The 15,171-nt window shown below is 44.7% G+C and overlaps 1 protein-coding gene across 2 annotated transcripts in view; it reads right to left on the reverse strand.

Moving 5' to 3' along the window:
- Positions 1-14,292, reverse strand: part of GCH1 (GTP cyclohydrolase 1) — a 50,657-nt gene extending 36,365 nt beyond the window's left edge. For both annotated transcript variants that reach the window (XM_012451011.2, XM_064365881.1), the window contains exon 1: positions 13,793-14,292. In XM_012451011.2, coding sequence (XP_012306434.1) covers positions 13,793-14,135 — 343 coding nt within the window. In that variant the 5' untranslated portion in view covers positions 14,136-14,292. The remainder of the gene's footprint in view (positions 1-13,792) is intronic.
- Positions 14,293-15,171: the final 879 nt, after the last annotated feature.

Consider the following 15,171-nt stretch of genomic DNA (forward strand, 5'->3'; position numbering starts at 1 on the left):
GGATACTGTCATTTGGAAACAATAGCTGACTGCTGAAGAAAAGCCAACCCGCTGGTGGGAGAGCTAGATTTTGACCCATCTTCTGACTCCAGACCAGAGCCTAAATCTTGGGCTGAATTTAACCTACTAAAAGTATGGACTGAAGGGGAGAGCTCCCCTTCAACAAACACATGTCAGGGGTTACTGTAAGTTGAAGTCAGCCCAGAACCTGCCTTTTCACGCTGGTTTAAGGCTAGACAAGGCCCAGAGCTGATGAAAGCAAAAAAAGACAGCAAATCTGATTTTTTAAAAGAAAAGTAAAATCAGTTATAAACATAGGAGTTGAAGGAGAGGAAAGGGTCAAACCTGTCAGCCAGGAGAGTAGATCAGAAAGAGCGGTCTAATGTCCAGAGACTGCCAGAGCCAAGGTGGGTACATCGGTCACAAAATACTGTTTCACCAACTATTTATTTGGCTTATATGAGGAAAAATTCAGAAATTTAATGCTACATTGACCTTTACTTTTTGAAATAAACTGGAAGAATTTCAGGGGAAAAGAAAATCCCATTAAATCTTCAAACTAATAAAAAGCATTTTTTAAAAAAGGAACTTCTCGAGAGAAGTTTATCCTAGAAAACCACTGAAACAGTGTTTTTAAAAACCAATTACAAGGCTTTAAATCTTCAAGATCCAAATACTTAGTGCCTCCCAGTTGTGACAGTGCATGAAGTACACAGCATTCCTGCTAAAAATGTTTTCCACAAATTTAGTGAGGTCTTTAGACCTGACTTGCAGTTAGGAAGAATATGGGAGATAGAGAAGTTAAATGAAAACCAGAAAAAATAATCGCACAAATCACAAAGGTGAAATGCCTTACAGGACAACTGACCTCTCTGATAAGGCAGTGGCAGGGGTTGGGGTGGTGGGCGCTATTCCAGATTAAAACATGATCATCAAATACAAATGTAAGAACCTTGAGTGGGTCCTCGCTGGAAAAAATCATTAGTAAAAGACATCTGAGACACCTGGGGAAATGTAAATATATATTAGGTATTAGATGATATGAAGGAATGAAAAGTTAATTTTACTAAGGATGGTGTTAATTATTATGAATAACACCTTTTAGGGTGGCATTTTACTTCTAAATATGTGTCTCTGATTTACTATCGGTAAAAGAATAAACTATGCCAACATGGCAGAATGTTAGTTTTCAATCTAGGTGGCAAGTATATAATGTCCATTATATAATTTTGGCTACTTTTATGTTTGAAGGTTTAACATAATAAAAAATTAAAGTTTAAAACTACATGATACCAACAGTGAATATTAGTTTTCTTGTTCTTACTATTCTACCCAACCACTCCTTTTCTAGTTTATATGAAGCTTTATTAATAAACTAAAACTTCAAGCACTAGTAAAACTAACAACTGATTAGTCTTTTGGTAGAAACAACAACAATATCCTTGGGGGGAAAAGTCTTTAAATAAAGGCTCTGTCTAATCAAAGGAGCTACAGGTAAGAAGACCACAGATCTCAAGACATTTAGATAAGAAATCTTTTCAAAAATCTGCATCATAAGAAAAAAGAGAGAGACCTGTTACTATAGAAACTATTTGCAGGGCTTGACCATTTCAAGGGAAAACAGCACCTCTAGCAAGGAAAGGAGGCTGAAGAGCTTGCTAGGGCCTTGCCTGTCAGCAGCTGGAAGTCAACAGAGTGAGCAATGACAATTCTGACAGACACACCCATGCTCAGAGACCTTGGCATGACAATTCAACTCCTAGTCCTACTGCCTCTCCCTTCAGACCAGACCCAGAATGGTCAAGCGACTTGCCTACCTAAATTCATAAACCAGTTAGCATGGATGTGGATGTTATGACTAGCCCAGGCTAGCTGTTCTTCCCATTACAGCAGGACAAATCTTTGTTGACATAGTAAACTAGTTTAAGAAACACCAAGGAGATTTAGAATTAGATCAGCGAACGGAATTTCCAACACACTGAACATGAAGCTGAAAGATGCACACCTCCTTTTTATAAACTACTTCACTTGTAAATGGCCCCAGCCCTCAAAAAGCTGTGTTTACTGTGGTGGAGGAGGGGTAGAAGAGGAGAAAGAGATGTTACCAAAATTTAAGGACACGCAGCATGGGATAAGCATGGCCTCCAAGGATGCAAAGCCTGACAGCACTAACAGCTAGAGGCCGTCAGCAAAATTCCTTGAAGCCTAAGGGCAGATTGTTTGTGATGGGCCATCAGAGAGGCACAACTCCAGGGCCGGTGGGGTCAGTAAGAGGGGTATGATCTACTGCAGGGCTCCCTTAAAGTCAACTGAGCTAAAGTCTCTCATCTGAATTCCAGGTCTGTATAGCCCTTCAGTGCTACTAATGAACACCGTACCACAAATGCATAGACTACACCAGTATAACTACATTTTAAGCTATTTTAGTGAGGGATTCCTTGTTCGGGATGTTTGCCAATGGCCTCTGTTGAACTGAGCTCTGATTCCTACTTAGGACAAATAAAAACTAATGTGTGATATATAAAACACATCACACTTCACAGCAAGAGCCATGGCCTCTTGGGACTGCAGGTCACAAACATCTGGACCAACTGGACCTCGAAAAATTTACCTGGAACTCAGCCATAGCCAGTTTCCTAACCTAAACCTGGCTGCTTGTTCACAGAACTTTCCATAAGCAATAGGTGTTGATAAACAGAGGCAGGCAGCCACCGCCCCACGGTTGTCAACCAAAAATAAAAAGGATAGTAAGATAAATTAGAGAAGAAGGGCAGAACAAACCTCAGGACCTTCACCTGGGTTTCCAACTCCAGTGAGGGAAGGAATGAGACAGAGTGGCTTCTCAGGATTAACTGTGCACTAAACTACACACTAAACTAAAATACTAATCTGCCCGTGTGAGGAAATGTGATGGAAGATAAGAAAAAATGCCAAAAATGTAAGCAAGAGGCTACAACACAACAAAACCTCTCAGCAATGGTGAGGAAAGACAACAGAAAATCGGTGAAGTGTTTTTTGCAAGGAAAAAACTTACTCGATTTTAGAGAAATCACTTTGGCATGAATGAATCAGAGCAGGACAAGCTAGGAGGCAAGGCAGCCAGTTGTTATCGTAGGACAGGCGTGGCAGTTCATGCCTGTAATCCCAGCACTTCTGGAGGCCAAAGTGGGTGGATCACGAGGTCAGGAGTTCGAGACCAGCCTAGCCAACATGGTGAAACCCCATCTCTACCAAAAATACAAAAATTAGCTGAGTGTGGTCATGGACACCTGTCATCCCAGCTACTCAGGAGGCTGAGACAGGAGAATCACTTGAACCCAGGGGGTGGAGGATGCAGTGAGCCAAGATGCGGCCAATTCACTCCAGCCTGGATAGAAGAGTAAAACTCCATCTCAGAAAAAAAAAAAAAAAATGTTTTTTTTTTTGAGACTGAGTTTCGCTGTTGTTACCCAGACTGGAGTGCAATGGCACGATCTCGGCTCACCACAACCTCCGCCATCTGGGTTCAAGCAATTCTCCTGCCTCAGCCTCCTGAGTAGCTGAGACTACAGGCGCGCGCCACCATGTCCAGCTAATTTTTTTTGTATTTTTAGTAGAGACAGGGTTTCACCTTGTTGATCAGGATGGTCTCGATCTCTTGACCTCGTGATCCACCCGCCTCGGCCTCCCAAAGTGCTGGGATTATAGGCGTGAGCCACCGCACCCGGCCAAAAAATGTTTTTAATGTGGATGAACCTTGAAGACATTTTGCAAAGTAAAATAAGCCAGACATGAAGGACAAATATTGTATGTTTCTAGCCGTGTGCGGTGCCTCATGCCTGTAATCCCAGCACTCTAGGAGGCCGAGGTGGGCCAGTTACTTGAGGTCTGGAGTTTGAGATCGGCCTGACAACATGGTGAAACCCTGTCTCTGCTAAAAATATAAAAACTAGCCAGTCTAGGTGGTGGCCACGTGTAATCCCAGCTACTCTGAAGGCTGAGGCAGGAAAATCGCTTGAACCTGGGAGGTGGAAGTTTCAGTGAGCAGAGATCACACCACTGAACTCCAGCCTGGATGACAGAGCAAGACTCCATCTCTCAATAAATAAATACTGCTACTAATGGGCTCCAAGAGAATAAAATTCTAGTAAATGAATGTCCTCTTGGACTTTGCAACAGATTTACCTTGATTCAGATACTCTTTGCATAACCCAATCCATATTATCCCCCGATCTAATTACTACAGATTCTAGCAAATTTATAACCGTAGGAAACATATTTGCTGGCATAACTTGGAACTGAGAATTGTTCACATAATCCAGGATTCATCATCTAGGATCCAATGATTTGATAGTTGCCCTCTCCTGGTAAGTTTTAACACTGCAGTCTGCTCAACCAAATACTAGACTCGAATTACAGTACTCATACAGAAATCACTGGCAAATGAGTCAAGTGGGGAATGCCCAGGCATAGAAGGGTTTCTAGAGGTGGACACAGCAAACAGCAGAGAAAATACAAAAGCAGGGATAGGTGGGCAAGAGGGGAGAAAGGATTCAAATAAATTACTGAAGTATTATTATTAAAATTAAATTGAATGTCAGAGATTACAATGATTCTCATTCTCTATCATCCTCAGCTCCACCACTTTCAAGATACGGTCTTGGGAAAGTTTTCTTTGTGCCCCAGTTTCCTTATCTATAAAACAGGAATGATATTGCCTACTCCATCATGCTACTATGAAGATCAAATGAGGTACACATATAAAGACTCAGTGTTGGCCGGGCTTAGTGGCTCACGCCTGTAATCCCAGCACTTTGGGAGGCTGAGGTGGGCAGATCACTTGAGGTCAGGAGTTCAAGATCAGCCTGACCAACATGGTGAAACCACGCCTTAAAAAAAAAAAACAAAAAAAAAACTCAGTGTTTAGCACAAAGTCAGCAATGAGCAGTATGTTACTGAGACATCAGCTAGTGTAAGCATCGCTTCACCCATTCATGCTCCCATCTCCCAGCACTGGGCAAGTTCCTATGCCAAGCGCTCTCACTAAGCTGTGTTTTCGTTTATCATCACATTCCTCAATCTCACAATACATTTCTACTTCATGTGATTCTATCTGCTAGGCTGTAAGTTCCATGAAGGCAGGAACTATACCTGGTTTTGCTCATTCTACATTCCCAGCATTCAGGGAAGTGCCTGGTACTTGATGGTAAATAAAACTGTAGTAAGATTCCTAGTAATTTTTCTGAATAATAGTATTTAGGACTAATACAGGTTGAATTGTGCCACCACCAAAAAAGATATATTGAAGTCCTAAACCCCAGGTATCTTAGCATGCGACTTTATTTGGAAATAGGATCGTTACAGATGTAATTAGCTAAACTAACACAGGCATACTGGAGTAAAGTGGACCCTCCCTCATATGACTGACATCGTTATAAGACAAAACAAAAGTGTGGACACTGACAGAGGCAGACACTGGAGTGGCTCAGCTGCAAACCAAGAAGCACCATCAACTGATGGCCACCACCAGAAGCTGGGAAGAGGCAAGGACGGCCTCCCCTACTACAGGTTTGGAATGAGTATGGTTCTGCTGATCCCTTGATTTTCACTTTAGTCTCTAGAACTGTGAGACTGTTTATTTCTGTCCCTTAAATCACCTAGTTTGTGGTAGTGCATGATAGCAGCCTGGGAAGCTAGTATAGGTACCAATCTGATGGCTTCGTTTGCTATTGTGAAGTTATGTATATTGATTTTTCCTCCGGTGTCAGAAAAACTGTTTATAGATAATTCTTTTTTTTGAGACGGAGTTTCGTTCTTGTTGCCCAGGCTGGAATGCAATGGTACGCTCTCAACTAACCGTAAGCTCCGCCTCCTGGGTTCAAGCGATTCTCCTGCCTCAGCCTCCTGAGTACCTGGAATTACAGGCATATGCCACCACGCCCAGCTAATTTTGTATTTTTAGTAGAGACGGGGTTTCTCCACATTGGTCAGGCTGGTATCAAACTCCTGACCTCAGGTGATCCGCCCATCTCGGCCTCCGAAAGTGCTGGGATTACAGGCTTGAGCCACCACGTCCAGCCTTAAATAATCTATTTTTAAAAGAAACTACTAGGATTGGCTTTTCTCCTCCTTTCTCAGTAACTTCTTAACTGTTTCATTCCACTTAGACATGTCCAAAATTCCAATCATAGAATATTTCAAGTGCCTTTTTATTTTTTTCTTCTTTATTCACAGTGCTCTTTCTGGCAAAAAACAAAACCAAGTCCTATATAAGTGTTCATTAACAAACCAAACACAAAAATTATTAATGGATCAAAATTTGAGTGAGCTACACATCTAAAACAGTACCTCTTAATGATGAGATGAACATTTCTATAATATACTTTAAAACTTGGAACATAAACTCACCTTTCACTCATGATATAAGAGAGAATAGTAAATAACTTTTTGTTCCCCTTCACACCTTAGAAGTTGTTAAAATTCTTAGTTCACCACAGCAGTCTTAATTTAATAAATCAGAGAGGTTTATGATTCTAAAAGAAAAAGCTTTTGTGACTGCTACCACATTTCAGTATGAGATGTCTAAGATGCATTTTTGTATAAGCAAAGTATCTAATTGCCTCCCATTATCTTTAGCAAATAGACATAATCTTCCAGTGAAAATGGTTGAGGTGGGGATATGACTCACTGTCACTGTCTGTGCTTCCTCAGCCCTGACAGGAAAATAGCCACTCACCTCCAATGCCATCTCCTCATCCTGGATTATATACATGCTTCCCAAAATTTTGAACTGTTAACATGATTTATGAAAACTGTCTTGGCAGACAAGCTAAAACATACTTTAACCAGATATGTGACAGAGTCAAGACTCTTGCATGTTCCCATAAACTCACAAAGAAAACAACTGATGAAACAAGTCATATCCATTTAATCCTTGGTAGATAATGCTGTCTGAAAGGCTGTTCCCATTTATACCTGGAAGGGTCATTTACAGGGACATGAAGATCAAAGCCCTCAGACAATACTAGACTCTCCAATTAAACTAAGTATAGGTTCTGAATAAAAGAATAGTAGAAATACAGAAAAGGTAACTTATATAGAAAGGAGAACTCACCAAGATAAAACCTTGAATATGTAAGAGAAGTAGGATGTGGCTAAACTGACATGGGATAGAACTATACCAAGATGAGCTGGGCTGAGCTGGTCCAAGGATCAGCCGGTGATGCTAGATTCAAAGGACAGCCAGTTCCTGGGAGAGATGGTAGCGTCTCCTCCAGCCCTCCCTCCTAGCCCATGAGCTACAGTCTGTAGTGAACAATACTGGGAGACTTGTATAACTGTACACAGCCCTGTCACAGGTGACCACAGATTCTCCCATGGTAATGTATACACTGGAAAGCAGGGAAAAGGACAAGGCAACAGTCATGGAGAGATGTTGCAACGTAGGGAAAACTGAACAAATTCCCCAGAATGCCACGAATTTGCATCAATCCACACAAGAAGAACTGAGGGTGAAAAAAGGATTTTGAAGAATGTGAAATACCAACTTATTCTAAATTTTACAACACTGAAGTCAACATTACTAACCAGGAGTTAATATAGAGAATACAGATATATAAAAGATATAAAGTCCTGTATCTTGTTTACAAGCACAGAAAAGTGACCTTCAGAGCAGTATGTATGTTCCTATCCAAAAACAATATATAGTGGCCACCGACTCATGCTCTCTAAAGAAATAAAAGGGATTGAGCAGAATTGTTTATAGACTTAAAGATGTGGGTTCCCACTCACTCCTATCTCCCCCCAGTATCCTTCCCTCTCCCTGCCATCCAGGTTGCTCTAAGACCCAGACCACCACTATTTCAGGTTCATTTCTTTAAGTTCAGCATCATCCTTGTTCTCACTACTCTGCCTTCTCCTTAATTATGTATCTCTTAAGAAAAAAAAAAAGAAAAAAGAAAATAAATTAACTCCTTAAGCTGATCCCCTAGGGACAGCCTTTCAAACTTTTGACTACAACCCATAGTAAGAAATGCATTTTACATCTGGACCCAGGGCACACATAAAAAGTTATACCCATAAAACCTACACAGAAGTTCCTCAAAACATTTATCCTTAGTACATTGATAGACTGATCTTATCCATTCTACTTGACTTTTTCTTAATGCTGTTGATCCAACTCACAGTTTGAAATACATAGATAAGGTACATTGATTCAGTTCTCTGGGTAGAAATACAAGGAAGTGGCTAAGAGTTCTGCAGTCAGACTCTCTGGGATTCAAATACCAGTTCTACTACTTGTGTCAACCTTTCTGCCTCAGTTTCCTTGTCATGGGGATAAAAGAAATGTTTACTTGAAAGTTGGAAGATTAACAAGACCATCAACATAAAGCTTTGAACCAATTAAAAAGTACAGTCTGCTATAACAGGATGTTTTAGACTGGATAAATGGAAAATAAAAATAAATAAAAAATTACAAAGTACAGTCATTCATTGCTTACCAATGGGGATACATTCTGAGAAACACCTGAGAAATGAACAGTTTCATATTGCAAACATTGAAAGAAGAGAGTGCTTACTCTTACACAAACCTAGATGGGATAGCATACTATATACCTAGGCTATATGGTATGGCCTATTGTTCCTAGGCTACAAACCTATACAGCATTATTACTGCACCAAATGCTGCTGGCAACTATAACACAATGCTTTTGTGTATTTTAAGATATCTAAACTAGGTGTGGTGGCTCATGCGTGTAATCCCATCACTTTGGGAGGCTGAGAGAGGATCACTTGAGCCCAGGAGTTTGAGACCAGACTGGGCAAAACAGTGAGACCCTGCCTCTATATTTAAAATACAAATAATAATCATTTTAGAAAGATGTCTAAACATAGAAAAGGTACAGTAAAAATTTAGTATAAAAGACTTAAGATGGTATGTTTGTATAGGGCATTTAACATGAAAGGAGCTTGAAGGACTGGAAGTTGCTCTGGGTGAGTCAGTGAATGCATGGTACGTGAATGCGAAGGCCTAGGACATTACTGTATACTACTGTAAACTTCATAAACACCTTACACTTGTACTACACTAAACATAGAAAATATTTTCTTTCATCAATCATTTTAGTTTAATGTAGTTATTTAAAACTTTGCTTAATTATTTAAAGTTTTCTCTTTTGTAGTAACACAGCTTAAAACAAAAACACATTGTATAGCTGTGCAAAAATATTTTATAAGCTTGTTCTATAACTTTTTCTATTTTGAATTTTCTTAATTTTTATTTTTTATTTTTTTTCGAGACGGAGACTCACTCTGTCACCCAGGCTGCAGTGCAGTGATGCAACCTCAGCTCAATGCAACCTCCGCCTCTGGGTTCAAGTGATTCTCCTCCTCAGCCTCCCAAGTAGCTGTGACTACAGGTGTGCACCACTATGTCCAGCTAATTTTTATATATTTAGTAGAGACAGGGTTTCGACATGTTGGCCAAGCTGGTCTCTAAATCCTGACCTCAAGTAATCCATCCACCTTGGTCTCTCAAAGTACTGGTACTGGATTACAGGGATAAGCCACCACGCCTGGCCTAATTATCTTAATTTTTAAATTTTGTTAAAAACTAAGACATGGGCTGGGCGCAGTAGCTCACGTCTGTAATCTGAGCACTTTGGCAGGTTGAGGCAGGCAGATCACCTGAGTTCAGGAGTTTGAGACCAGCCGGGCCAACATGGTAAAACCTTGTCTCTACTAAAAATACAAAAATTAGCTGAGCGTGGTGGCGCATGATCCCAGCTACTCAGGAGACTGAGGCAGGAGAATTGTCGAACCTGGGAGGCAGAGGTTGCAGTCAGCGAAGATCACACCACTACACGTCAGCCTGGATGACAGAGTGCAACTCCATCTTAAAAAACAAAAAACTAAGACATGGGGGAGAGGAGTAGGAAAAACTAAGACAAAAATAAGCACATTAGTCTAGGCCTACAGAGGTCAGGATCACCAAGACATCACTAGACAATGGGAATTTTTCAGCTCCATTGTAATCTTATAAACCACCTTCATACATGTGGCCCATCACTGAATGAAACATCATGATGTAATGCATGACTATATTCAATTAATGGCTTATAATAATCTTTTTTTTTTTTTGAGACGGAGTTTCGCTCTTGTTACCCAGGCTGGAGTGCAATGGCGCGATCTCGGCTCACCGCAACCTCCGCCTCCTGGGTTCAGGCAATTCTCCTGCCTCAGCCTCCTGAGTAGCTGGGATTACAGGCACTCGCCACCGTGCCCAGCTAATTTTTTGTATTTTTAGTAGAGACGGGGTTTCACCATGTTGACCAGGATGGTCTCGATCTCTTGACCTCGTGATCCACCTGCCTCAGCCTCCCAAAGTGCTGGGATTACAGGCGTGAGCCACCGCACCTGGCCGGCTTATAATAATCTTAAAGGGGCTGGGTATGGTGGCTCATACCTGTAATTCTAGTACTCTGGGAGGCCAGGGCAGGCAGATCCTTTGTGCACAGAAGTTCAAGACGAGGCTGGGCAACATGGCAAAAACCCATCTCTACAAAAAATACAAAAATTAGCTGGGCATGGTGGTATATGCCTGTAGTAACAGCTACTTAGGAGATTGAGACGGTAGGATCACTTGAGTTCAGCAGGCTGAGACTGCAGTGAGCCCAGATCGCACCACTGCACTCCAGCCTGGGCAGCAGAACCAGACCCTGTCTCAAAAAGATAAAAATTATAATAATAGGCCAGGCACGGTGGCTCACAACTATAATCCCAGCGCTTTGGGAGGCCGAAGCAGGCGGATCACGAGGTCAGGAGATCGAGACCATCCTGGCTAACATGGTGAAACCCTGTCTCTACTAAAAATACAAAAAATTAGCCAGGCGTGGTGGCGCTGGTCCCAGCTACTCAGGAGGCCAAGGCAGAAGAATGGCTTGAACCCAGGAGGCAGAGGTTGCAGTGAGCCAAGATCGTACCACTGCACTCCAGCCTGGGTGACAGCGCAAGACTTCATCTCAAAAAATGATAATAATCTTAAATGGTATGTTCCATGGACTTATTTCTGAGACAAGGTCTCCCCATGTTGCCCAGGCTGTTCTCCTGGGCAACAACTATCCTCCTGCCTCGGCCTCCCTAGTAGCTGGGACTGCAGGCACACCACAAAGCCTGTCTTTATATTGTGGTAAAATACACATAAAATTTGTCATTTTAGCTGTCTTGAAGTGTACAGTCCAGTGGCATTCACAATGCTGTGCAACTATCACCACTCTCTAGTTCCAGAACATTTTCATGACTCCAAAAAGAAGCTCCATATTCATTAAACACCTTGCCAGGCCATTAATATTTTATTTGTTTCAGAGTGTCTAATGTTGATTTTCTTTTTTTCTTTTTTTTTTTTTTAATCTGAAACAGTTTCACCCGTGTTGCCCAGGCTGGAGTACAATGGCACGATCTCGACTGTCTGCAACCTCTGCCTCCTGGGTTCAAGCGATTCTCCTGCCCCACTTCTCACCAGCCCCTGACAAATATTGATCTGCTTTTTGTCTCTACATCCATGGACTTTTTAAATAATAAGTTAACACTTGACCAGAACAGTTTTCTTTCTTTTTTTTTTTTTTATTTTTTTGAGATGGAGTCTCACTCTGTTGCCCAGGCTGGAATGCAATGGTGCCATCTCGGCTCACTGCAACCTCCCCCTCCCAGGTTCAAGTGATTTTCCTGCCTCAGTCTCTCAAGTAGCTGGGAGATTTTTGTATTTTTAGTAGAGAGGGGGTTTTGCCATGTTGGCCAGGCTGGTCTCGAACTCGACCTCAGGTGATCCACCTGCCTCAGCCTCCCAAAATGCCAGGACTACAGGTGTTAGCCACCGAGCTCAGCTGACCAGAACAGTGTTCTAATGTGGAATGAAGAGTTCTTTGCAGTCATTAACCTTCTTTAGACCAATCTTTGCTCCTGAGATACTTCTACTAACCATTTCTCAAGTAAACCTGTGAGTCACTTTTGTTAATTCTGTGACCTGTCTTATGGTCAGAAATCCCTCTCTGAGTAATTAGATCCACGCTAGATTACAGAACACCGTCCTGTGACTACTCTTGCTGTGGAGTAAACTACTTTCTGCATCTGCAAGGAGCAAAACAAGCAAGGCTTAAGAAGATATTTCATTACATTGTGGAGTATCTCTCTCTCTCTCTCTCTCTCTCACACACACACACACATACACACACAAATTTAAAGCCCTAGACCTCCAAAGAGCTGAATCCACAGAAAACTGAATGTTTATTCTTCAGTCTTTGCATTTTGAAACCTCTTCTGAAATCAAACTTTTGCAATCGAGAGGTAAAACAAACAAACAAACAAACAAACAAACTTTTGCAATCGAGAGGTAAAAAAGTGAACTTGGAAACAGAACTGTAAGTCATTCTTAGTTTTAGAGTGTAACATCATTTCCTTTTGGGGCACCGCCCCTTACACATGCTGATTTCCCACCCTTCCTTTAGGGTGTGGAAGACTGGGCAAAAATAACTTTCTTTTTCCCAGGGTCTGTTTGGTGGAATCGCTCCATTCTGCTTCAGAGAAGTAACTGGGGCACGGAGCTTGCCTTTCCAGCGCACTGTTTTTCTTTCAGAAACAGTGAATGGCAAAATGCTTCTTAGGCCAAAGAAATAAATGTCTGGCTCACGCCTGTAATCCAAGCACTTTGGAGGCCAAGGCGGGTGGATCATCTGAGGTCAGGAGTTCAAGATCAGCCTGACCAACGTGGTGAAACCCCGTCTTAAAAAAAAAAAAAAAAAAGGAAAGAAAAGAAATAAATGTCACCAAGATACAAGGAATGTGTAGACTGGAAAATAATGTCTTTGGTCCCAGCTGTAGAAGCCAGAAGTTTTGTTTTAAATACAGACCAACATTGGTTCTCCAGCAAACAGGCAGCAAAGTCCCCATTTTCCACCCTCCATCACCTGCCCCGCATCCTACCCACGCTGACTGCATCCCCACCCTCTGGGTGAAAGCCGATACGCCTCAGATGCTGACAGCACCGGGTCAACCCGGCTTTATTTTGGGATGGGAGGGTGCGGGGATGCGACAGAGTCCCGGAAGCCAGCGAGCCCCCAGAAACCCCGGAATAGCTTTACTGCTTTTTGCGGGGTTGGGGTGGGGGGTGGAAACAGGTTTCGGCAGCAAACTGGCCCAAGCAATCTCACACCTCAAACTCCGGGGAAGCTTGTGCCAAGAATTGTGCCCAATTTTGTAAATGCCCTGAGCTGGAGTAAACTCGAGGTGGACAAAAGAAAAGTACAACTCTCTTAAGACTGCGGTCCCCTGGCAATCAGTGAGAGTGCAGGTCCCGAGGACGCGGGACCAGATATACCCCTCGACAACCGGCTCTCAATAAGAAACTACCCAGGAAGCCGTCGCCTCAGCAAGTGCCCAGGTGATTATTGTGGGGAACTTTGGAACCGCAGGTGCCGCCGAGAATCCCGCGCTGGGCGCTCAAGCGAGGGCTCCGGGCTCCCGTCCACACCCGCCGGAGGTGCTCGAGGAGGTCTGCGCCCTGGGAGCTAAAAGGGCCCCTGGAAGGCGGCTGCAGCGAGTCCCGGGGCGAAGAGGTCGCTGTCACCCAGGGCGCCCTCACAGTGTCCCATGCAGGGACTCGGTAGGCGGACGGACTAGGGCGAGTTCGGAGGTGACAGCGCCCCGCTCCCTGCGCCAAGAGTGAGGCAACTCCGGAAACTTCCTGGAGCCGGCGCGCATTTCCCTCAAGCACCGCCCCCGCCGCCTGTCCGCTGGAGCAGCCCGCGGGCGCACTGACCTGAGATGGTCTCCTGGTAGCCCTTGGTGAAGAACTGCATGGCTGTGGCCGCCCTCCAGGGAGTCTTGAGCAGCCCTTGCCGCTGGGGGTTCTCGCCCAGCGAGCTCAGGATAGACGAGTAGGCGGCCGCCAGGTTGGGGAGGTTCAGCTCGTTATCCTCCTCGCTGCGGGGCCGCTCGCCCTTCCAGCCGTCCGCAGGCTGCGCGCTCTTGGCCTCGGGCCGCGGGGGCTTCTCCGCCGGCCTGCTGGGCCCGGGCCGCGCCGGATCCCGCTCGGGGAACCCATTGCTGCACCTGGCGCCCCGCGGCTTCTCCGCCGGCGCCCGCACAGGGCCCTTATCCATGGACCCGGCGCTGCCGCTCGGGAAGGACCCTGGAGCGCTTCGAGGTCTGCGACTAAACTCCGCCGGCAGCCGCGGACAATGGGCTGTGGCCGGAGTCACCTGAGGAAGGTACGCGACCAGCCTAAGTCACGCTCCGAGCCGGAGGCAGCCACAGGCTGGGGCGCCCGGCCGCGCCTCCTTTTTATGGCCCGGCGGCTCAGCCGGCGCCGCGGGGCGCTCCCATTGGCCGCCGCCGCCTCGCGTCACGGCGCTCGCCCCGCCCCTCGCCCGCCTTCCCCGGGGCCCCGCAGGGGTCGCGGCTCCGCAGAGGCCCGGAGGGCTTCGCAGGCGCTGGGAGTGAAGGAAAACGGCGCTGGCCCCCAGGAACCGGCGGGACCCCTCCGCTTATTGCGGAATGAGCCGAATCCGAAAAGAGGCAGGCGTCCAGAAGCTGAGACCTCGCTAGGAGCGACGAGGTCTGGGCGCCCGGTCGCCCTCTTCAGGTCAAGAGGGCGCTGGTCCGGTCCCCTCACCCTATGAAAGATCAGCAAACAGGTGGCCTTGCCGAGGGAGAGACCGAGTTAAGCCACCGGTAAGGAACCAACTCTTAACGCTTTCAAGGCAAGAGAATAATAGGACTTCAGACTCTTGCGTTTAGTTAAAAACTCACCTGCCACCTAGGGGCCAGGTGGCACCTCTGTCGGGGCAAGTGTCTCATCAAGTGGCCCTTATGTGGGTCCCTATATCTAGGAGGGTAGTATTTATGGCTGCTAGAACTTTGATCCTGGAAAAACTGATATGCAAACGAAGATAGAACTTTCGCATAAAATCCATTTGCGGCGGTGGCTTATGCCTGTAATCCCAGCGCCTGGGGAGACCGAGGCTTGAGGATCGGTTGAGGCCAGGAGTTCCAGACCAGACTGGAAAACATAGCAAGACCTCGTCTCTATAAGACCCATCTCATGGACAGAGCAAAAGAGCCAAATCTCGTATAAAAAAAAAAAAAGACCCATCACGTTTTCTAGAAACGAATTTGTGCAGATTTGGTGCTCAATTA

This window comes from Aotus nancymaae, unplaced genomic scaffold (assembly GCF_030222135.1).
Source record: "Aotus nancymaae isolate 86718 unplaced genomic scaffold, 86718_ANA_hifiasm-v0.15.2.pri h1tg000062l, whole genome shotgun sequence".
Taxonomy (NCBI): Eukaryota; Metazoa; Chordata; class Mammalia; order Primates; family Aotidae; genus Aotus; species Aotus nancymaae.